Below are 25,321 nucleotides of genomic sequence, written 5' to 3'. Positions count from 1 at the left end.
GAAGCCAAGCATCCCGGAGTCACCTCTTCACTGTTGATGTTGAGACTGGTGTTTTGCGGGTACTATTTAATGAAGCTGCCAGTTAAGGACTTGTGAGGTGTCTGTTTCTCAAACTACACACTCTAATGTACTTGTCCTCTTGCTCAGTTGTGCACCGGGGCCGCCCACTCCTCTTTCTATTCTGGTTAGAGCCAGTTTGCACTGTTCTGTGAAGGGATTAGTGCACAGCGTTGTATGAGATCTTCAGTTTCTTGGCAATTTCTCGCATGGAATAGCCTTAATTTCTCAAAACATTAATAGACTGACGAGTTTCAGAAGAAAGACCTTTGTTTCTGGCCATTTTGAGCCTGTAATCGAACCCACAAATGCTGACGCTCCAGATACTCAACTAGTCTAAAGAAGGCCAATTTTATTGCTTCTTTAATCAGAACAACAGTTTGCAGTTGTGCTAACATAATTGCAAAAGGGTTTTCTAATGATCAATTAGCCTTTTATAATGATAAACCTGGATTAGCTAACACAACATGCCATTGGAACACAGGAGTGATGGTTGCTGATAATGGGCCTTGGTACGCCTATGTAGATATCCATAAAAAAATCTGCCGTTTCCAGCTACAATAGTTATTTACAACATTAACAATGTCTACACTTTATTTCTGATCAATTTGATGTTATTTTAACGGACAAAAAATGTGCTTTTCTTTCAAAAACAAGGACATTTCTAAGTGACCCCAAACTTTTGAACAGTAGTGTATGTTTGTGCAGAGTGTGTGTGCTGGCGTGTGTGTGTATGCGTGTGTGAATATCACACTCATGTTGGACATAGGAAAAAAAATCCTTGGCTGCAACCTATCTAGATTAATGACAGAATGTATGGTACTTAAAAAGTATTATTAGGTTAGTTAAAGTTTTTTTTTACAGTATGTGTTGCAGAGTTTGTCAGGGTTATGCAGGGTAGTGCAATGGTTGAAATGCATACTTTGCTACAGATTCAAAGCTCAAAGGGCAGCAAGGATTTAGCAACAAGTTGTATACAACTTGTTCGTGAATAATATGACAATTATAAATCATAGTTTAAACAAGTTAACCATATTCATCTATAGTTTAGATAATGATAAAAGGGAGGGATACTCATAGAAATCAAGGTTATGTCTCATATACAATAGCATTCAGGTCAAGTAGCACATGAGTACTGTTTTCTGATTGAGAAAAAAATATTCACAAAAAAGCATTGTTATAAACCATTTGTATTTCTCTGTTGTACTCATTCTGCTGTTTAAAGACTACTGAAAGGATTCTACAGCAGACCAAAGTTCAGACAATCACTCAATGGTGTTCTCTATCACTCAATGGCACTAACACTCGAAGCACTAACACTATCAATGGAAGCACTATCACTATATGGTAGAGCATGTTGGGTATTTCATTACAAAGAAGCACCAGTCAAAATTCCTCACTTCATGTTAGCCTAGACAAGCATACAGTTGTCATTCAGCATGAATATGTCTGGTTCAAGATCAGCCCGACAGGAACCAATATATCGGGAGCACTACAAGTATCCCACAAAAACATCCACCATCGCTCTGGAGTGGGGAATTAAAAATCTGAAAAACAGGAAAAATCCAACAAAAGAGTGTAAAATTGTTTGACGAGTCTAAGTTCCAGGCACTCCAGATGGGTTTTACATTAAAAAAAACTGTATCTACAGGGCATAGAGCAGTTCAAAAAATGTAAAGTGCCCAACATGTTTCAGCATAGAGCCTTAATCAAAGTGTAGGTGAAAGATAAATAGAAAACCAGCCCAAATTCGCTTCCGGGAGAATTAGATACAGTGATAAGTGAGATTTGCAGCCTCCTGTCCACAACTCTGGACAGTATTGGACACTGTTCTGCACATTATTCATGCATTTCTGCAGTTCCAACATGCAGTAATCCATTAAATATCAATATCAATTGTCACCACAAATATTTTATTATCATTAATGATTTGTGTATGTGTACAGGTGTATGATGTATGGTGGGTGGTTGCAGCAAAACATAAAAACTTTAGTCTATGTGTTGTCCAATGCATTCCGGCCTGTTATTCACCCACTTTCCGAGAAAAGGCGTTGATACCAGTAGATGCAGGCTGGGTAGGAAAATTGGCTGCAGGGATGTTGGTAGTGGGAGGGAAAGAAAATAGGGAAGTGGGAGGCATCTCCTGAGGAAATACACATGAATGATGTTACATTAACGCCCAAGACCCACTGACCTAGTATTGCACAATGACGTAACCGACGAATACATACCGAGGGGCACTAAGGATGCAGATGTAGGATCTTAATTTGACCAGTATTGTCATAGCAAAATAATCCTGCAGCAACAGGGTTTGAACGTTTAGTCCATAATGTTGCTTGATCGGTGGTTAGGCTATTAGCTGGACAAAAGTTGGCTACATGAAAAGTGCAATACTGTTAATTTAACTTGTGTTAGTGCGGATTTTCAATGAATTTATATACATCACGAAGCTCATCTGCAACAAAAAAGTGATAAAATTAAGAACCTACAGCTGTACTAAGGGGTCATCACTCGGAAAGTCACCGACCTTACTCTGAATTCATTTTACGGCACTAGGATGCGTTAGGTTTGCTTATCTCTCAGAACCTCCAGTTTAAGGGGCATACATAGACTCAATAGCTTCTCTGTGGTGAATTTTTAGAGTTTACTGTCATTGACATAAGGAAAGCTACTTGTTTCTGATTATGTAATCATGTATTTAAGATGTTTCTGAAAAGCTTTACTTTGACAATTGGTAGGTTATATTTTGAATTGTTAAAAACTATGTTTAACTTACAACAATTTATCAGCCAGTTAGTCTCAAACATTTTAAAATACTGTTATCACTTAATAACAAAAAAACAATAAAATCCTTCAAATTACTTCTGACTTGACTTATTGACATATTTAGAGCACGTTTTAAAAATCACTGTTTTAATCTACCTTGCATAATACAATGCTCTCAGGAAAGTAGTAGGTAAACCTCTACCATTTATGACACAAATAGTTATTATATCATTGTAGCTTATGCTTTATCATTGTAACTTATGGATCGTAGCTGTACAATTCAAATGCTATGGACAACAAAATTGCTAAACTACAGTATTTGTGCAGAATGTGTTGCAAACATTGCCAATGAACTGGAAAGAGTTGGTTGACCGACAGCAAATACCATACCCTACTTAGAGCTAGTTGGTGACCGACAGCAAATACCATACCCTACTTAGTGGCTAACCTTCATTAAAAAGGTTCAATGAGTCTACATTCAAACTAAACATCGTCACCACCTCCAATGGGTCTTATGAGAAGAACAAGGAGATCAAATTCTCTGAATATCATAATAACAATAATAGCCAAAACTCATTTTAAAAGATTGTTTTCAACTAAGTTCATAATGTTCTTGCCCATCATCATCAAAATGTTATTATGTCCATCGACATCATTTGTTGGACGGTAAACTACAAAACCTAAACTTGAGATCACTGACTTGACTGACTGTTATGTCCCCCATCTAACGGCTAGGTAAGAGTTAACAGTAGGTCTGCTTGACCCTTACCATAGTGAGAACTGGGTCAGCTGAGTCTGCATCCTGAGACGCCTCACTTTGCTCCTCTTTGGGTTTGTGTTTGAACCAGCCGCTAAACCACCCTGACTTGGTGCTCTGATCAGACACACACACAGAGAGAGAGAGAGAGAGAGAGAGAGAGAGAGAGAGAGAGAGAGAGAGAGAGAGAGAGAGAGAGAGAGAGAGAGAGAGAGAGAGAGAGAGAGAGAGAGAGAGAGAGAGAGAGAGAGAGAGAGAGAGAGAGAGAGAGAGAGAGAGAGAGAGGCTTATTTAAACAAACTCTGGTTCTTATCTGATGCTGTCGACAAGACAGGCTTCAGGCTCCACCCACCTGTTTTGGTTGGATTCTGTCCGGCTCTGAGGCCTTGCCCTCCTGCGTGATGGTGGCCTGGTGCCCTCCCTGCTGCCATGCTTGCTGATCTCCATAACCAGACTCCTGGCCATAGTGCTGACCATACTCTGCCACCGGCATCATGCCAGCATTCACATGGACCCCTATCTGCATAGGACAGACAGATATACAGACTGTCATTTGACATCTCCATGGACACAAACAAGACACATGATCTCATCTGAGTCGCACAAATACATTTATCAAACGATTTCACATGCTTGATAATTTTTTTTTAAATTATTTGTTTATTTATTTATGTTTTACATATAAAATACAGCACCACTGACAGAAACAGCAGGTGCTCAGGAATAAATCACTGGACATCTTTAGAGAGATTAAATTTGTATGCCCCAATAGGGGGTATGTTCTTGTATATACAGTGGGGGAAAAAAGTATTTAGTCAGCCACCAAATGTGCAAGTTGTCCCACTTAAAAAGATGAGAGAGGCCTGTAATTTTCATCATAGGTACACGTCAACAATGACAGACAAAATGAGAAAAGAAATTCCAGAAAATCACATTGTAGGATTTTTTATGAATTTATTTGCAAATTATGGTGGAAAATAAGTATTTGGTCAATAACAAAAGTTTATCTCAATACTTTGTTATATACCCTTTGTTGGCAATGACACAGGTCAAAGGTTTTCTGTAAGTCTTCACAAGGTTTTCACACACTGTTGCTGGTATTTTGGCCCATTCCTCCATGCAGATCTCCTCTAGAGCAGTGATGTTTTGGGGCTGTCGCTGGACAACATGGACTTTCAACTCCCTCCAAAGATTTTCTATGGGGTTGAGATCTGGAGACTGGCTAGGCCACTCCAGGACCTTGAAATGCTTCTTACGAAGCCACTCCTTCGTTGCCCGGGCGGTGTGTTTGGGATCATTGTCATGCTGAAAGACCCAGCCACGTTTCATCTTCAATGCCCTTGCTGATGGAAGAAGGTTTTCACTCAAAATCTCACGATACATGGCCCCATTCATTCTTTCCTTTACACGGATCAGTCGTCCTGGTCCCTTTGCAGAAAAACAGCCCCAAAGCATGATGTTTCCACCCCCATGCTTCACAGTAGGTATGGTGTTCTTTGGATGCAACTCAGCATTCTTTGTCCTCCAAACACGACGAGTTGAGTTTTTACCAAAAAGTTCTATTTTGGTTTCATCTGACCATATGACATTCTCCCAATCCTCTTCTGGATCATCCAAATGCTCTCTAGCAAACTTCAGACGGGCCTGGACATGTACTGGCTTAAGCAGGGGGACACGTCTGGCACTGCAGGATTTGAGTCCCTGGCGGCGTAGTGTGTTACTGATGGTAGGCTTTGTTACTTTGGTCCCAGCTCTCTGCAGGTCATTCACTAGGTCCCCCCGTGTGGTTCTGGGATTTTTGCTCACCGTTCTTGTGATCATTTTGACCCCACGGGGTGAGATCTTGCGTGGAGCCCCAGATCGAGGGAGATTATCAGTGGTCTTGTATGTCTTCCATTTCCTAATAATTGCTCCCACAGTTGATTTCTTCAAACCAAGCTGCTTACCTATTGCAGATTCAGTCTTCCCAGCCTGGTGCAGGTCTAGAATTTTGTTTCTGGTGACCTTTGACAGCTCTTTGGTCTTGGCCATAGGGGAGTTTGGAGTGTGACTGTTTGAGGTTGTGGACAGGTGTCTTTTATACTGATAACAAGTTCAAACAGGTGCCATTAATACAGGTAACGAGTGGAGGACAGAGGAGCCTCTTAAAGAAGAAGTTACAGGTCTGTGAGAGACAGAAATCTTGCTTGTTTGTAGGTGACCAAATACTTATTTTCCACCATAATTTGCAAATAAATTCATTAAAAATCCTACAATGTGATTTTCTGGATTTTTTTTCTCATTTTTGTCTGTAATTGTTGACGTGTACCTCTGATGAAAATTACAGGCCTCTCTCATCTTTTTAAGTGGGACAACTTGCACAATTGGTGGCTGACTAAATACTTTTTTCCCCCACTGTAGTTGTAATGTATGTTTGGTAGCCAATAAAACCCTCCTGAGCACTCACCATGCCTGGGCCAGCAAAAGGATCAGCCCCTACAACAATACAATGATATCAAAGCATGAGGTCCTCATATCACAGTTAACAACAGAAACATGTAAGAAGATTCATAAAATGAGTAAAAAGGAGTTACATTAAATGAGCATGTTTCATTGTAAACCACCAGAAACAGGGTTGAATCCCTAGTATGTTGGATCAATAAAAACCAGGGCCTTCATCCATTTTCTCACCTTCCCTTGCTGAAGGAGGACAGTCCAGTGTAGGATGCTGAGGTGAAGGCTGAGGCTGAGGCAAAGGCTGGGCAGTGTCTGTGTAGTGGCAACTGTGGTCCTGGCCTCCCACCACAAGTGGCACTGCAGGCTGAGTGTTAGAAGCCATGACTGGCAGCGGAGGCTGGGTGTTGATCTGCTGTGCCTGCACGTGCTGTTGTTGTTGCTCTTCTGCTGCTTTGTGGGAGAGGAATTTAGCATCCAGTCTCTGGTCATCTCCCCTTGCAGAAAGGTCACCGGTGTCTGATTCTACAGCGAAACCAAAGGAGTGAAGACAAAAATTACAACACTGGTGTGCGTCCCAAATGGCACCCCATTCCCTATCAAATGCACTACTTTCGACCTGGGACATGGTTCAAACACTGTGCAACTGGTTGATAGGACGAGCCCTCTGATGAGTCATCATGCAACTCTGATACATGAGACACTCCCCCCAGGTGGAATAAGAGTGTACCACACCATACAGACACAAACACAGAGCAGAGAAATACTGGATGGGGCACAAATGGTGGCCGTACATCACCCAAGTGGATGAAGTGAGTTCCCCCTTACTATGTAACCGCTTTGAGCATCAGGAAAAGTGCTATATGAGTCCAATAAATTGTTATTAATTGTCCATTGAAATAATGATCTGGGACTGTAGGTTTACCTGAATACACACTGCTCTCCTCATGGGCCAATGCACTCCTGTCTGCTGGTGGCTGGTATGTATCACTGCAACCACTGCTCCCCATCTAAGCAAATAGATACGTTTTAACCATAGCGTCATAATGTGTCGAGAATGTTTTGGAAGAGACAAAAAATACACAATTAAGATCATATGAGCCAATTGAATAATTTCAAACGGTCTGGTATTGTTTGAAATATATCATTTAAATGGTACAAAGGGATTCTAATGTAGTAATAAAAATGTTACCAGTGTCTATATAAGGTCAACCATTGTGCTGACTGAGGCAAGTTAAAAACCTGAGTCTAGTCTTGCCAGCTGGACTATAGGAAGTACTTACCACCTCAGCAACCTTGACAAAAGTGCCAACTGACAAAATTTCACTCACTTGACAACCTACCAGTACCAGTGGATTATAGGCTAATATCCAATTTAGGTGAATCTTAAGATCCAACTACAGTGAGTCCCATTTACTATCATTATTCAATCAACATCAACAAAGTATATCTCTATACAAGGATGTTTGTAACCAGTAAATAGGTAATCATCTCCAACACAAACAGAGGAACATGTGAAAATGTGACGAGTACAATGGTAATGCTTTGTGGTGTGGTCACCTGTATGCCCTGCTGTCTGCATCTCAGCTGCTGTAGCCAGTCAGGCTCCTGTCCAGGCCTGTCGTCAGCTGTGTCACTGAGCTGTCCCATTCCCTCACACTGCTTCAGCCGCTCTGCCAGCTGGGAGGGGAGGACACACACACAAACAGGGAAAGTGCTGAGCAAACACACACACACACACACACACACACTGTACAGAAGATTAGTGCCTAATCTGATACCCTCTGGAACAGGTCCTTTTTGTATTTTTTTATTGAACCTTTATTTAACAAGGCTAGTCAGTTGAGAACAAATTCTTATTTACAATGGACGGCCTACCCTGGCCAAACCCAGACAACTCTGGAGCAATTGTGCGCCGCCCTATGGGACTCCCAATCACAGCCGGATGTGATTCAGCCTGGATTCAAACCGGGGACTGAAGTGACATCTCTTGCACTGAGATGCAGTGCCTTAGAACAATGCGCCACTCGGGAGCTCAGGTCGTTCCTGTCCATGTAATGGTATTCATTATCACCTAAAAGGGAAAACTGATCCTAGATCAGCATTCCTACTCTGAGATGCTTTATGAATATAGGCCCTGAAGTGATTGGATACTAGGAATGCAATATGGCATAAAATGTGTGTATGATACATACAGTACAAGTCAGAGTACGCTACTTTTATAAGCTCTCCCTGCAGACTGTGTTTAGCGTATGTATGGAAGTGCATAGATAGGCAGATGCTCTTATGCAGAGCAATTATGGTTAAGTGCCTTGCTCAACGGCACATTGACAGAGATTTTTCAACTAGTAAGTTCAGGGATTCTAACCAGCTACCGTTCGGTTACTGGCCCAACGTTCTTAACCGCTAGGCTACCTACCGCCGAAGTGCTACATATGATGTGTATATGTCAGAGTATCATGATAAAGTGCTCTACCTTGATAAGCTCCCCCAGCAGCACCATGCTGGGCTCCTGCAGTCTGAGTAAAGACATCCCTATCACCTCACAGTAGTGGAAGGCCTGGGACGCCAGCCCAGCATCCAGCAGACGACACGCATACAGGAACTTATACACCTGGGAATGACAAAACAGCTTGTAACAAGACAACACAACAGCACAACCTACGGTAGCCACATGGAAAAAGCTAAACATAATTTCACTGTGTCCTGGACTAGAGAAAGCTTAATAGCAAAATACAGATGGAATCAAAACTCTGTATTGACTTATGAGTTCCAAATCTGGCAAATTATGGACGAATCATACTAGTCATAAAAAAGCACAAAAAAATGAATATAAACTACCTGGAAGGGGGGGATACAGAAGAATTTATCTCCAAGTCTCTGGCAGTACTCAAATAACTCTGTGCACCGAATGGCAGAATTCTGAGCAAACTCTTTGAATGGGAGACTGTAGGGGAGGAAATACATTCAATTCTTAGCAGACGTTGTTTTAAACATTAAAAAGTTACAATTGGGACTACTACTACTTGCTACCTAAGTCTTAAAGTAACTATCCAGTGAAAATCTCACTTTTAAAAGTCCATATTCTGTTAACTCATACCCAAATAATGTTGTTGACTTGTCCTATATTCGTATTTTTGGCCAAAGCATCATTTTTATTATTTTTAAACACTTCAAATATCCCACCTCAAACTTGTCTCAACAACACCGTTTCCTCATAGAACATGTCATTTTAAGAACCTGTATACATCCACACCATTCTGTTGTTGGGGTACGCCCACACCATTCTGTTGTTGGGGTACGCCCACACCATTCTGTTGTTGGAGTACGCCCACACCATTCCAACACAGAAAAGCTGCTTTTTAACATACTTAATTAAAAACGTTTGGAAGGAAAACTATTTCACTCATATTTTTATTAATAATAAGTAATATTTCATAGAAATCTGGAAACACTAGACAGTTACTTTAAAACCGTGTTAATCTCAATATCAAATTATTTCTGGGTAACAATTAACTACCTTACTGTGATAGTTTTTAGCATTTTAATTAAAAACAAACAGAAATTGCTTATTAGCAAAGAGCAATTTCTCCAGTAAGAATTTTGATATGACTGTCTGGGAGTGGTCTGAGTGGGGAGGGGAAAACTGAACCCTAGCTGTTGACAGAAAGGTTTAGAACTCTTTCTTATTGGTCTATTAACTCAAGAGTTTCCACATTTTGTTATGTTACAGCCTTATTCTAACATTTATTAAATTGTTTTTCCCCATCATTAATCTACTCACCATATCGCATAATGACAAAGCAAAAACAGGTTTGTAGAAATGTTTGCAAATTTATTATAAATAAAAAAACTGAAATACTACATTTACATAAGTATTCAGACCCTTTACTCAGAGCTTTGTTGAAGCGCCTTTGGAAGCGATTACACCCTCAAGTCTTCTTCAGATCCTCTCAAGCTTTGTCAGGTTGGATGGGTGTCGCTACACAGCTACTTTCAGGTCTCTACAGAGATGTTAGATAGGGTTCAAGTCCGTGCTCTGCCTGGGCCACTCAAGGACATTCAGAGACGTGTTACTCCTGCGTTGTCTTGGCTGTGTGCATAGGGTCATTGTCCTGTTGGAAGGTGAACCTTCGCACCAGTCTGAGGTCCTGAGCGCTCTGGATCAGGTTTTCATTAAGAATCTCTTTGTACTTTGCTCCGTTCATCTTTACCTCGATCCTGACTAGTCTCCCAGTCCCTTCCCCTGAAAAACATCCCCACAGCATGATGCTGCCACCACCATGCTTCACCGTCGAGATGGTGCCAGGTTTCCTCCGACGTGACGCTTGGTATTCAGGCAAAAGAGTTCAATCTTTGTCTGAGAGTCTTTAGGTGCCTTTTGGCAAACTCCAAGCGGGCTGTCATGTGCCTTTTACTGAGGAGTGGCTTCTGTCTGGCCAGTCTACCATAAAAGCCTGACTGGTGGAGTGCTGCAGAGATGGTTGTCCTTCTGGAAGGTTCTCCCATCTCCACAGAGGAACTCTAGAGTTCTGTCAGAGTGACCATCGGGTTCTTGGTCACCTCACTGACCTAGGGCCTTATGACCCCGATTGCTCAGTTTGGCCTGGCGGCCAGCTCTAGGAAGTGTCTTGGTGGTTTCAAACTTCTTCCATTTAAGAATGATGGAGGTCACTGTTCTTGGGGACCTTCAATACTGCAGAAATCTTTTGGTACCCTTCCCCCGATCTGTGCCACGACACAATCCTGTCTCGAAGCTCTACGCAGAATTCCTTTGACCTCATGGGTTGGTTTTTGTTATGACATGGACAGTCAACTGTGGAACCTTATATAGACAGGTGTGTGCCTTTCCAAATCATGTCCAATCAATTGAATTTACCACAGGTGGACTCCAATCAAGTCGAGAAACATCTCAAGGATGATCAATGGAAACAGGATGCACCTGAGCTCAATTTAGAGTCTCATAGCAAAGGGTCTGAATACCTATGTATATAAGGTATTTCTGTTTATTTTTAATACATTTACAAAATCTAAAAACCTGTTTTTGCTTCGTCATTATGGGGTATTGTGAGTAGATTACTGAGTTTTTTATTTTTATTTAATCAATTTTAGAATAACACTGTAATGTAACAAAATGTGGAAAAAGTCAAGGGATCAGAATACTTTCCGAAGGCAGTGTATAAAACACCGGAAAATCTAGTTTTTGGCTGTGCTGGGCCTTTAAGTAGGACTAAGTGGTTTTCATACCAGTCATGCTACGATAATACCAGCATTATGTTGTGGCATTAGTTCCCGCAAACAATAGCTATTACTTTCATGCCTATGGGGGCATCCCCCTCACATCGACACATCCATCGTGTGTACCACTATGAATTGGGTGCATGACGTCCCTATTCTGCTTTTCGAAAATCAGCAGCTCGTTTCCTTTCAGCATGGCAAGACTGTCACTTGTGCTCCCTCTCCGGCCTCTAGGTCACCAGGCTGCTTGTTATGGCGCACATCTGTCACCATCGTTATGCGCACCTGCGCCTCATCAGACTCACCTGGACTCCATCACTTCCCTGATTACTTTCCCTATATATGTCACTCCCTTTGCTTCCTTCCCCAGGCGTTATTGTTTCTGTTTCAGTTTACTGTCTGTGTGTTGTTCTTGTTTCGTTCATTTGTTTATTCAATTATGCACTCCCTGAACTTGCTTCCCGACTCCCAGCATACTCATTACAGAATAACGCCTCACCAGAGGGAAGCATCAGGGGTTGCTTTTTATTTGTATTAATTTGTGTTGGAGGTGATTTTGGGTCTGGGTGTCCGAACCGGAGCTACCTGGGAGGCCTCAGCCAGTTTGTCGGGTTCCCCTGCCTCAGCTGGCTCGACAGGTTTCCATACCTCAGCGGGCTCAATAGGCTCCCGTGCCTCGACCGAGGCAACCGGGGAGGTCTCAGCCGGCTCATTAGGCTCTCACACCTCAGCCGGTTCGTCAGGTTTCTGCGCCTCAGCGGAGGCGACCGGTACACTCCGGATCCCCGGGATTGTCCCTTTGGTTGGCGTCCTGTGTCTGGAGCCGAATGCGCCAGGGAGGGGGTATATGTCAAAGGGGGGTATATGTCACTCCCTTTGGTTCCTTCCCCAGGTGTTATTGTTTCAGTTTCCTGTCTGTGCGTTGTTCGTGTTTCGTTCATCTGTTTATTAAATTATGCACTCCCTGAGCTTGCTTCCTGACTCCCAGTGCACTCATTACAAACACATTGCTGTGCTGTTCTACTGTGAGTCCCAGAGGACACCTTGTTAAGAAAACATTACAGGGATCACCCAAATACTGATACCCGCAATCAGGAACTATAACTGTATAACCCAATTTAAAGATAGGTGTGACGACCCTCCCACTCTGTCTGCCGTATTCTCTCTCTTTGCTCTTGTTCCTTATTAGGATGCTGGTGGGCGGAGTTGGGAAGGTCGTCAGCTACATGGGAAACACCTGGGCCCGGGTGTGTCCCAGGATAAAGGCACCTCTTCCACAGTTATTGGGGAGACTCTCTCCATGCAGACACCTTGTTGTTTTTGGTTGTGCTAGTTGTGGCTTTTTGGTTGTTTGCTTTGGCTCCCTTCAACACCCTGCATTATTACATTTATGCATGCAAGCACTCACTTACACACACCATTGTTCATTACTTTATTTAATAAATATATATTTTGATACTCCTTGTCTCCACGTTGTCTCCCTTTTGTTGCGAACTCAGAGCCGGTTCGTAACAAGTGTCCTCTTCTTCCAACACAAGGAGCTCCTTTCTATTCAGATTGGTTGCGTCTCAAATGACCATTGCTGTGCTGTTCAACAGTGAGTCCCAGAGGACATTCCCACTCGTTAGGAAGACATAAGAGTGAAAGAGGGGATCACCACCCAGAAAGATGACATGTGAAAGGAGCGTTAATAGAATCTGGGTCATATTACAGCTGAGCTCACCTGTTGCAGTTGCCCAGAAGCACCAGTCTCTCATTCTTGGCTGTGTAGACGCCAAAAGGAACATAAGCTGTCAGATAGCAGATATGAGCAGCATGTAACAGCCCTCTGGAGGCTGGGGAGAGACAACACTAAGGTTATGTAACAAATGGCACCATATTTCCTATATAGTGCACTATATAGGCAAAATGGCACAATTTGGGACTAAGACAAAACCTTTCTGATGAGAATAGAAACACGGCCACTATATTCAAGTAGAAATGTGTCTGTGTGTATGTATGTACAGTGGGGGGGGAAAGTATTTGATCCCCTGCTGATTTTGTATGTTTGCCCACTTACAAAGAAATGATCAGTCTATAATTTTAATAGTAGGTTTATTTGAACAGTGAGAGACAGAATAACAACAAAAAAATCCAGAAAAACGCATGTCAAAAATGTTATAAAATTATTTGCATTCTAATGAGGGAAATAAGTATTTGACCCCTCTGCAAAACATGACTTAGTACTTGGTGGCAAAACCCTTGTTGGCAATCACTGAGGTCAGACGTTTCTTGTAGTTGGCCACCAGGTTTGCACACATCTCAGGAGGGATTTTGTCCCACTCCTCCTTGCAGATCTTCTCCAAGTCATTAAGGTTTCGAGGCTGACGTTTGGGAACTCGAACCTTCAGCTCCTTCCACAGATTTTCTATGGGATTAAGGTCTGGAGACTGGCTAGGCCACTCCAGGACCATAATGTGCTTCTTCTTGAGCCACTCCTTTGTTGCCTTGGCCGTGTGTTTTGAGTCATTGTCATGCTGGAATACTCATCCGCGACCCATTTTCAATGCCCTGGCTGAGGGAAGGAGGTTCTCACCCAAGATTTGACGGCACATGGCCCCGTCCATCAGCCCTTTAATGCGGTGAAGTTGTCCTGTCCCCTTAGCAGAAAAACACCCCCAAAGCATAATGTTTCCACCTCCATGTTTGACGGTGGAGATGGTGTTCTTGGGGTCATAGGCAGCATTCCTCCTCCTCCAAACACGGCGAGTTGAGTTGATGTCAAAGAGCTCCATTTTGGTCTCATCTGACCACAACACTTTCACCAGTTGTCCTCCGAGTCATTCAGATGTTCATTGGCAAACTTCAGATGGGCATGTATATGTATTCTTGAGCAGGGGGACCTTGCGGGCGCTGCAGGATTTCAGTCCTTCACGGCGTAGTGTGTTACCAATTGTTTTCTTGGTGACTATGGTCCCAGCTGCCTTGAGATCATTGACAAGATCCTCCCGTGTGGTTCTGGGCTGATTCCTCACCGTTCTCATGATCATTGCAACTCCACGAGGTGAGATCTTGCATGGAGCCCCAGGCCGAGGGAGATTGACAGTTCTTTTGTGTTTCTTCCATTTGCGAATAATCGCACCAAATGTTGTCACCTTCTCACCAAGCTGCTTGGCGATGGTCTTGTAGCCCATTCCAGCCTTGTGTAGGTCTACAATCTTGTCCCTGACATCCTTGGAGAGCTCTTTGGTCTTGGCCATGATGGAGAGTTTGGAATCTGATTGATTGATTGCTTCTGTGGACAGGTGTCTTTTTTACAGGTAACAAGCTGCGGTTAGGAGTACTCCCTTTAAGAGTGTGCTCCTAATCTCAGCTCGTTACCTGTATAAAAGACACCTGGGAGCCAGAAATCTTTCTGATTGAGAGGGGATCAAATACTTATTTCCCTCATTAAAATGCAAATCAATTTATAACATTTCTGACATGCGTTTTTCTGGATATTTTTGTTGTTATTCTGTCTCTCACTGTTCAAATAAACCTACCATTAAAATTATAGACTGATCCTTTCTTTGTCAGTGGGCAAACGTACAAAATCAGCAGGGGATCAAATACTTTTTTCCCCCACTGTATGTATGTATGTATGTATGTATGTATGTATGTATGTATGTATAGTTGAAGTTGGAAGTTTACATATACCTTAGCCAAATACATTTAAACTCAGTTTTTCACAATTCCTGACGTTTAATCCTAGTAAAAATTCCCTGTCTTAGGTCAGTTAGGATCACCACTTTATTTTAAGAATGTGAAATGTCAGAATATTAGTAGAGAGAATGATTTATTTCAGCTTTTATTTCTTTCATCACATTGGGTCAGAAGTTTACATACACTCAATTAGTATTTGGTAGCATTTCCTTTAAATTGTTTGACTTGGGTCAAACGTTTCGGGGTGTAACTGAGTCGGGTTTGTAGGCCTCCTTGCTCGCACACGCTTTTTCAGTTCTACCCACACATTTTATATAGGATTGAGGTCAGGGCTTTGTGATGGCCACTCCAATACCTTGACTTTGTTGTCCTTAAGCCATTTTGCCACAACTTTGGAAGTATGCTTGAGGTCATTTTCCATTTGGTAGACCCATTTGCGACCAAGCTTTAACTTCCTGACTGATATGTTGAGATGTTGCTTTAATATATCCACATAATTTTCCTACCTCATGATGCCATCTATTTTGTGCACCAGTCCCTCCTGCAGCAAAGCACTCCCACAACATGATGCTGCCACCCCCGTGCTTCACGGTAAGGATGGTGTTCTTCGGCTTGCAAGCCTCCCCCTTTTTCCTCCAAACATAACGATGGTCATTATGGTCAAAAAGTTATATTTTTGTTTCATCAGACCAGAGGACATTTCTCCAAAAAGTGCGATCTTGGTGCCCATGTGCTGTTGCAAACCGTAGTCTGGCTTTTTTATGGCGGTTTTGGAGCAGTGGCTTCTTCCTTGCTGAGTGGCCTTTGTTATGTTGATATAGGACTCGTTTTACTGTGGATATAGAAACTTTTGTACCTGTTTTCTCCAGCATCTTCACAAGGTCCTTTGCTGCTGTTCTGGGATTGATTTGCACTTTTTGCACCAAAGTACGTTCATCTCAAGTACCGTAATTTCCGGACTATTAAGCGCACCTGAATATAAGCCGCACCCACTGAATTAAAAAATATATATATATTTTGAACATAAATAAGCCGCACATGTCTATAAGCCACAGGTGCCTACCGGTACATTGAAACAAATGAACTTTACACAGGCTTTAACGAAACACGGCTTGTAACAAAAATAAATAGGCTTCAACGAAACACGGCTTGTAACAAAAATAAATAGGCTTTAACGAAACACGGCTTGTAAAAAAAAAAAAATTTGCAGTAAGCTTTAGTTGTCTTTTTGCATTGAGTCAATTCCTCACGCTGCTGTTTCCAACGTCTTATCATCGACTCATTAAGACCAAGCTCCCGTGCAGCAGCTCTATTTCCTTTTCCAACAGCCAGATCAATCGCCTTCACCTTGAAAGCTGCATCATATGCATTTCTCCGTGTCTTTGCCATGATGAGGGTGACAAAATGACTACCGTAATCAGAATGATGGGAAGTTTGAGAGCGCTCGATTTAATCTAAACAGTAAACAAAAAAGTTGTTTGACCTTAACGGCAATTTCATTGGTCTAATGAAAGCTTCATCCCGCAAAAAACTGAGCACGTCACAGAATGTGTTTAAAAAAAATAAAAAATCATTGAAAGCGGGAAAAATCCATATATTAGCCTTGTTTAAGCCACGAGGTTCAAAGCCTGGGAAAAAAGTTGCGGCTTATAGTCCGGAATTTACGGTAGACAGAACACGTCTCCTTCCTGAGCGGTATGACGGCTGCATGGTCCCATGGTGTTTATACTTGCGTACTGTTGTTTGTACAGATGAACGTGGTACTTTCAGGCATTTGGAAATTGCTCTCAAGAATGAACCAGACTTGTGGAGGTCTACAATTTTTTTTATGAGGTCTTAGCTTATTTCTTTTGAGTTTCCCATGATGTCAAGCAAAGAGGCACTGAGTTTGAAGGTGGGCCTTGAAATACATCCACAGGTACACCTCCAATTGACTCAAATGATGTCAGTTAGCCTATCAGAAGCCTCTAAAGAATTTTCCAAGCTGTTTAAAGGCACAGTCAACTTAGTGTATGTAAACTTCTGACCCACTGGAATTGTGATACAGTGAATTATAAGTGAAATAATCTGTCCGTAAACAATTGTTGGAAAAATTACTTGTGTCATGCACAAAGTATATGTCCTAACCGACTCGCCAAAACTATAGTTTGTTAACAAGAAATTTGTGGAGTGGTTGAAAAACAAGTTTTAATGACTCCAACCTAAGTGTATGTAAACTTCTGACTTCAACTGTATGTATGTATGTATGTATGTATGTATGTATGTATGTATGTATGTATGTATGTATGTATGTATGTATGTATGTATGTATGTATACCTAGCGTGTCTCCCATGGTAATGATGCTCTTCTGGTGCCCGATTGGATCTCCCGTCTCATTGGACAGCATGACGGCCAGATGAGGCTCCCAGTCTCTCCATTTGTCACTTCCACAACACTGAGGACACACACACACACACACACACACACACACACACACACACACACACACACACACACACACACACACACACACACACACACACACACACACACACGTCAGTCTATTACCAGATTGTTATATTACAATTTGGTGCAAAATACTGTAAATGTACTGTACGTTGTTAGCATAATTACCAACTACAGTACAATAAACACAACAGCCACTGAAAACATTAACTGGTCAACTACAGTACAATAAACACAAAAGCCACTGAAACCATGAACTGGTCAACTACAGTACAATAAACACAACAACCACTGAAAACATGAACTGGTCAACTACAGTACAATAAACACAACAGCCACTGAAAACATGAACTGGTCAACTACAGTACAATAAACACAACAGCCACTGAAAACATGAACTGGTCAACTACAGTACAATAAACACAACAGCCACTGAAAACATGAACTGGTCAACTACAGTACAATAAACACAACAGCCACTGAAACATAAAAACTGGTCAACTACAGTAAATGTGCCAAGACCAGCCCCAATTACACAAGGAAGGAAGGGCACATTAGAATAGACAACTATTGTTCTGTGGTATGTTTATGTATTTATTAAGCATTGTTTTACCGTGGAAACAGCAGGGATCCTTCCAGAGAGCATCTGAAACAGGGTCTGTAGGGGGTCGTTGGGAGCTAGCTGGCCTGTAAACCTGCCATAGAGATGACCACGCCATGGAAATATTAAATATATAATATTAAATATTTATATGTAATAGATATGAATATGTAAGGTCATTGTACATGGAAAGAATCCCGCCCATGCATAGTTCCAGTCACTGAGTGCTGCAACTAGAACCACCCATGAAATGGAAATTCAGAATACTGAATATGTAATGTGATATTAATATGTAATTGTTATGAACATGTAAGGCTACACTGTACATGGAAAAATCCACCCCTGTTCAGGGTAATAGAAACAGAACAGCTCATGTTTTTTTTGTTTATTGTAAAACAAAAGTCAAGTAAAATATTACAAAAAAGAAACGCCTACCGAAATACTGAAAATGTAATGGTATATGAATATGTAATACTGCGCTATGTGCTGAGTATGTTGACAACCCCGACACCGATCATCAGATCATGTAAGTGAGGATGTAGGTTTTGCCCACAGAACTGCTAACAAACTGCGTGAGGTCCAGACCAATGATCTGCCCAGAGACCAGGCATTCCTCCGTCCTCCCCGTCCCTATCCCTCACCCCAAGCTTCACTCCTCCTCCCTGCAGTCTCCCCCTATTCTTTACCCCCCCTCCCCCGTCCCCCATACACCCAACCCACTAACCTTGGATCAATAGTGAATTATCTCTAAAAGCACTGTATTGTCTCAAAGATAATGTTGCTCCATGCGCTTACCTGTTCAACACAGTGGTATAGGACCTGTTGTCCATCTTGCTGGCCAGGAACAGGGCGTGGCCCCACAGTCCACTCTTCATGGCCAACTCGAGGGCCTCCTGTGAAAGAACCATAAAGGAGGTGTGGAGGAGACGCGAGTGAGGGGCGGTGGAACCGTGGGGGAAGGCATAGGGGAGATTTGGAGAGGCATGAGGAGGCTTAGGGAGGGGTGAAGGAACAGTGTGGGAGGCACGGGGAGGCAAAACTCTGTGAAACTCAAGCCTGAGCCTTTTTATTTTATTTTTATTTCACATTTATTTAACCAGGTAGGCCAATTGAGAACAAGTTCTCATTTACAACTGCGACCTGGCCAAGATAAAGCAAAGCAGTGTGACACAAACAACAACACATAGTTACACATGGAATAAACAAACGTACAGTCAATAACACAATATAAAAAAATCTATATACAGTGTGTGCAAATTAGGTAAGATTAGGGAGGTAAGGCAATAAATAGGCCGTAGTGGCGAAATAATTACAGTTTAGCAATTAACACTGGAGTGATAGATGTGCAGAAGATGAGTGTGTAAGTAGAGATACTGGGGTGCAAAGGAGCAAAAAATATATATAACAATATGGGGATGAGGTAGTTGGATGGGTTATTTACAGATGGGCTATGTACAGGTGCAGTGATCTGTGAGCTGCTCTGACAGCTGATGCTTAAAGTTTCAATTCGTTCCAGTCATTGGCAGCAGAGAACTGGAAGGAAAGGCGGCAAAAGGAGGAATTGGCTTTGGGGGTGAAAGTGAAATATTCCTGCTGGAGCGTGTGCTTCGGGTGAGTGCTGCTATGGTGACCAGTGAGCTGAGATAAGATGGGGCTTTACCTAGCAAAGACTTATAGATGACCTGGAGCCAGTGGGTTTGGCGACGAAAATGAAGCGAGGGCCAGCCAACGAGAGCATACAGGTCGCAGTGGTGGGTAGTATATGGGGCTTTGGTGACAAAACGGATGGCACTGTGATAGACTGCATCCAATTTGCTGAGTAGAGTGTTGGAGGCTATTTTGTAAATGACATCGCCGAAGTCAAGGATCGGTAGGATAGTCAGTTTTACGAGGGTATGTTTGGCAGCATGAATGAAGGATGCTTTGCTGCGAAATAGGAAGCCGATTCTAAATTTAATTTTGAATTGGAGATGGTTAATGTGAGTCTGGAAGGAGAGTTTACAGTCTAACCAGACACCTAGATATTTGTAGTTGTCCACATATTCTAAGTCAGAATCGGGCGGGCAGGTGCGGGCAGTGATCGGTTGAAGAGCATGCATTTAGTTTTACTTGCATTTAAGAGCAGTTGGAAGAGGCCATGGAAGGAGAGTTGTATATTGAAGCTCGTCTGGAGGTTAGTTAACACAGTGTCCAAAGAAGGGCCAGAAGTATACAGAATGGTGTTGTCTGCGTAGAGGTGGATCAAAGAATCACCAGCAGCAAGAGTGACATCATTGATGTATACAGAGAAAAGAGTCGGCCCAAAAATTGAACCCTGTGGCACCCCCATAGAGACTGCCAGAGGTCCGGACAACAGGCCCTCCGATTTGACACACTGAATTCTGTCTGAGAAGTAGTTGGTGAACCAGGCGAGGCAGTCATTTGAGAAACCAAGGCTGTTGAGTCTGCCGATAAGAATGTGGTGATTGACAGAGTCGAAAGCCTTGGCCAGGTCGATGAATACGGCTACACAGTATTGTCTTTTATCGATGGCAGTTATAATATCGTTCAGGACCTTGAGCGTGGCTGAGGTGCACCCATAACCAGCTCGGAACCAGATTGCATAGCGGAGAAGGTACGGTGGGATTCGAAATGGTCGGTGATCTGTTTGTTAACTTGGCTTTTGAAGACCTTAGAAAGGCAGGGTAGGATAGATATAGGTCTGTAGCAGTTTGGGTCTAGAGTGTCTCCCCCTTTGAAGAGGGGAATGACCACAGAAGCTTTCCAATCTTTGGGAATCTCAGACGATACGAAAGAGAGGTTGAACAGGCTAGTAATAGGGGTTGCAACAATTGCGGCGGATAATTTTAGAAAGACAGGGTCCAGATTGTCTAGCCCGGCTGATTTGTAGGGGTCCAGATTTTGGAACTCTTTCAGAACATCAGCTATCTGGATTTGGGTGAAGGAGAAATGGGGAAGGCTTGGGCAAGTAGCTGTGGGGGTGCAGGGCTGTTGACCGAGGTAGGGGTAGCCAGGTGGAAAGCATGGCCAGCCGTAGAAAAATGCTTATTGAAGGTCTCAATTATTGTGGATTTATCAGTGGTGACAGTGTTTCCTAGCCTCAGTGCAGTGGGCAGCTGGGAGGAGGTGCTCTTATTCTCCATGGACTTTACATTGTCCCAGAACTGAAGTATCTGGAGGAGACATGAGGTGTGGTGGAGGAGTGGGGGGGTTATAGGCGAGGCATAGGCAGGGATGAAGGAAGTATGAAAGAACATGGAAGAGATATGGAGGAGTTGTAGAAGAACACAGGGTCAGGGGTCAGTGTTGGAGGAGTAAGAGGATAGCCCCGGTGTAACATTAGTCAGACAGCTATCACTATGCTGTCTCCATGGTGTTAATCATAGACACTATCTATTAATTTCAGAATAAATAGGAGATTACTTTATCATTTTAAAATATATTATTATATGTTGTTCAAAAGATCACCCTGACCTTCTTCCGTCCAGCCAGGAGAAGCTTGGTGTATCCCTGCATGTCCTTCTCTGTGGACTCAGCCGTACAGACACCAGTGGCTGTCCCTGTCAACAGATCTGCTCCATCCAAGGGGTCTGTCTCAGGACTGGGGCCCTCACTCAGGTCTATGAGGATGGTATAAAAAGTGAAAAAAAGGCCAGGACTCACTTGGATATAATTTGCAATTATTTACAAGCTTTGTTTGATTTATTTTTTAACTCATAGCAACACGTCGAACAGACAAAAACAGCATGTCTTCCTCAGTACGTGTGGTGTAGAGTCCTTTACCTATATATGCCATTTAGCAGACGCTTAAAAAAAGGTTTTACCTATGAGTGTAGGGGCCTCTGATTCACTGCCCCCTAAACCACCATGGCCCTGAGAGTTCCTCATCAGCAGCTCTGCTATGTCTGAACCAACGATACGCTGAATGAATCCAGGGAGAAAAAAAAGGAAAGTAATGTTAGAATGAGTATGTGGGTGGGCGTTTAGTTTCGTTTTGGACCATCTTGGCCAACTCCTGATATTTCAAGAGTGCTAAGACAAAAGGGGTTTCACCTACTAGAAGAGTGTGAGGAGATAGATATATAGTACACTTACTATAAGAGTGTGAGGAGATATATAGTACACTTACTATAAGAGTGTGAGGAGATATATAGTACACCTACTATAAGAGTGTGAGGAGATACAGTCTATAGTACACCTACTATAAGAGTGTGAGGAGATATATAGTACACCTACTAGAAGAGTGTGAGGAGATATATAGTACACCTACTAGAAGAGTGTGAGGAGATATATAGTACACCTACTAGAAGAGTGTGAGGAGATATATAGTACACCTACTAGAAGAGTGTGAGGAGATACAGTCTATAGTACACCTACTAGAAGAGTGTGAGGAGATACAGTCTATAGTACACCTACTATAAGAGTGTGAGGAGATATATAGTACACCTACTAGAAGAGTGTGAGGAGATATATAGTACACCTACTATAAGAGTGTGAGGAGATATATAGTACACCTACTATAAGAGTGTGAGAAGATACAGTCTATAGTACACCTACTATAAGAGGGTGAGGAGCTATATAGTACACCTACTAGAAGAGTGTGAGGAGATATATAGTACACCTACTAGAAGAGTGTGAGGAGATATATTGTACACCTACTAGAAGAGTGTGAGGAGATATATAGTACACCTACTAGAAGAGTGTGAGGAGATATATAGTACACCTACTAGAAGAGTGTGAGGAGATACATAGTACACCTACTAGAAGAGTGTGAGGAGATACAGTCTATAGTACACCTACTAGAAGAGTGTGAGGAGATATATAGTACACCTACTATAAGAGTGTGAGGAGATATATAGTACACCTACTAGAAGAGTGTGAGAAGATACAGTCTATAGTACACCTACTATAAGAGGGTGAGGAGATATATAGTACACCTACTAGAAGAGTGTGAGGAGATATATAGTACACCTACTAGAAGAGTGTGAGGAGATATATAGTACACCTACTATAAGAGTGTGAGGAGATATATAGTACACCTACTCCTACTAGAAGAGTGTGAGAAGATATATAGTACACCTACTATAAGAGTAGGTGTAGTATATATATGAGGATATATGAGGAGATACAGTCTATAGTACACCTACTCCATTCTGTCTGCACAGCAGTACCAGTAGATTCCAAAGGAGGGCGGCAGAGCCCTTGTCTTGTAGCTTTTCATTTTTCATGCAGGCTTCTGCCTTCTGGTGGGCAAAAGAGATGGCATCTACTTTGTGCAGGTCTTCCCTTTGAAGGAGGAGAAAAGACGCCAGTTGAAAGAAATACACACATAATACTAATAGCCACCATTATGACAGTAAACCTTCGTTGTTGTCAATCCATTTTGTGTGCCTGTTTTTACTGTCTCTAGAACAGTTTTATGTAGTTATTTCGTCAGTGTCTCCTACTTTGCATGCATAGACAATACATCATCACATACAGAGTAGCATGGATGTTTGGATATTGTGTTTAAGAGTGTAAAATACCTAGCCAGTGGCCCAGGAAATTCTCTCATGTCCTGCTGCTCCTGTGTTTCCCCCAGAATGATCTGCAGACAGAACCTCTCAGTAACACATTAACAGAAACTTCTCACACACCAGCTCAATACTGATAAAAACAGCTCAACAGTTCCTCAAAACCGAAACTAATCGGCCAGTAATTTAGCCATTCCTTGATGATTACTCTATTCACTAGAATGATTGCGGCCTCTTCCTATAACCTGCTAGTTCACCACAACAATTCTGCCATGTAGATATATCCTACTATTCTCCGTACTGATTCTGTCCTGCTCCTTTAACCTAGAACTATACCTCGAGACTGTGTAGTTCCACCTTCCCTGGGTCTCCCTGCATGGCCAGACCAGGACTGACCCGGATCAACTGTCCAGCTGGACCAAAGCTGACCAGAGCATGGGGCAAAGTGTATTTCAGAGGGGCAGTCACCTGGGGAATAGCTGCATACTCTAAGGAGAGAACATGCATTATTATCATTCATAATATTATCACTTTCATGGGAGATATTCATTGTGTTGTAATGAGTGTGTAATGAGTGTTCATTAGACTTGAGGATGGCAAGTTAGCCTCATTGTGGTATTTTGTTATTAGCGGATTACAATCAACCCTACAGAGAAGAGCATGACATTAGAATGTGATCCCTGTTTCTAAGAGACAGACCTGTAGTATCTGGGCAGAGATTACATGTAACTCAATGATTACCTGTGTCTGCTATGCTCCAGGTGGTTTGTGGGGCAGGCTCAGTCTGTTCAGCACCGTTGATGTACTGGCTCAACTCATAGCTACTGGAGGACAAGCCTGAGGCCTTGGAGATGGCCAGAGCACCTTCGGCATAACAGCAAGCCTGGAAAACAAAATCAGTCAAATCAACATAGGAGAATGGGCAGGGATGGAGAACATCATACGACTAAGTTTCCTAAGTAAATATTCACCAAAGTGGGCAAATCTCCACCAGCATCCCCATTCGCTTTAGAACGATCTTCATCAGAACCTCTGAAGTCATGCTGAGAGCTCGCTCTCCGCTGGTCATACCTGAAAAATAATTAGAAGAGGAAGAAATAGGGTTGAATTCATGCCCTTCAATGAAAGGAATATCATGAATCTCACATCTTTCTGTCTAACCTTTGTTGTTCTGGGTAGCCACTGCCAGTCTGGTCCTGCTCATATCTCCTCTCCTGATACTGGTCTGATCTCCACTGTTCCTGGGGAGGCCATTGACCTGCATCTGGATCATATCAATTACAGAGAATTGGATCAATCATGTTGCTTTACTTGCACATAGTTATTGTTTAGTTTTGTTTCTTTACACATTAATTACTTTTGTACTGTGCTGCATATGTTGAAATAAAATTGAATTAAATGTTATTGGTCGCGTACACACATTATCGTAGGTGCAGCGAAATGTTTATGTTTCTAGCTCACCTAACAATACAAAACAATACACACAAATCCCCAAAAATCGAAGAAAGGAATTAAGAAATATCAGAATGAGCAATGTCAGAGTCCGGAACATGAATATATATGTATATGATAGTGTGTATAGACATTATGGACAGTATATGAATAGAAAAGGTGTGTACAGCAGTAGTTATATACGATGAGCCATGACTAGAATACAGTATATACATATGAAGTGGGTAAAACAGTATGTAAACATTATTAAAGTGACCAGTGTTCAATGTCTATATACATAGGGCAGCAGTCTCTAAGGTGCAGGGTAGAGTACCGGGTGGTAGCCGGTTAGTAACAGTGACTAAGTACAGTTCAGGGTACTGGGCAGAGGCTGGCTA

The 25,321-nt window shown here is 42.3% G+C and overlaps 1 protein-coding gene across 4 annotated transcripts in view; it reads right to left on the bottom strand.

Annotated features, from left to right (window-relative positions):
* Positions 1-1,229: 1,229 nt before the first annotated feature.
* sec16b (SEC16 homolog B, endoplasmic reticulum export factor) overlaps positions 1,230-25,321 on the bottom strand; it is a 32,446-nt gene continuing 8,354 nt past the window's right edge. For 2 of the 4 annotated variants that reach the window (XM_045687721.2, XM_045687722.2), the window contains 22 exons: positions 24,654-24,756; positions 24,464-24,563; positions 24,234-24,375; positions 23,829-23,980; positions 23,505-23,566; positions 23,127-23,265; positions 21,804-21,900; positions 21,454-21,599; positions 18,775-18,872; positions 17,992-18,073; positions 17,250-17,367; positions 12,975-13,086; positions 8,855-8,960; positions 8,490-8,627; positions 7,574-7,693; positions 6,939-7,023; positions 6,251-6,538; positions 6,027-6,055; positions 3,933-4,100; positions 3,593-3,697; positions 2,093-2,200; positions 1,230-1,604 (listed from right to left, as the gene is read on the bottom strand). In XM_045687721.2, coding sequence (XP_045543677.1) covers positions 1,518-1,604; positions 2,093-2,200; positions 3,593-3,697; positions 3,933-4,100; positions 6,027-6,055; positions 6,251-6,538; positions 6,939-7,023; positions 7,574-7,693; positions 8,490-8,627; positions 8,855-8,960; positions 12,975-13,086; positions 17,250-17,367; positions 17,992-18,073; positions 18,775-18,872; positions 21,454-21,599; positions 21,804-21,900; positions 23,127-23,265; positions 23,505-23,566; positions 23,829-23,980; positions 24,234-24,375; positions 24,464-24,563; positions 24,654-24,756 — 2,585 coding nt within the window. In that variant the 3' untranslated portion in view covers positions 1,230-1,517. Of the gene's footprint in view, positions 2,201-3,592; positions 3,698-3,932; positions 4,101-6,026; positions 6,056-6,250; positions 6,539-6,938; positions 7,024-7,573; positions 7,694-8,489; positions 8,628-8,854; positions 8,961-12,974; positions 13,087-17,249; positions 17,368-17,991; positions 18,074-18,774; positions 18,873-21,453; positions 21,600-21,803; positions 21,901-23,126; positions 23,266-23,504; positions 23,567-23,828; positions 23,981-24,233; positions 24,376-24,463; positions 24,564-24,653; positions 24,757-25,321 lie in introns of all 4 variants that reach the window. The other 2 variants (XR_014379029.1, XR_014379028.1) reach the window with 2 other exon arrangements.

This window comes from Salmo salar, chromosome 10 (assembly GCF_965601325.2).
Source record: "Salmo salar chromosome 10, fSalSal1, whole genome shotgun sequence".
NCBI classification, from domain to species: domain Eukaryota; kingdom Metazoa; phylum Chordata; class Actinopteri; order Salmoniformes; family Salmonidae; genus Salmo; species Salmo salar.
Note: the sequence above shows the minus strand (reverse complement) of the source record. Positions and strands in the feature narration are given on the sequence as shown.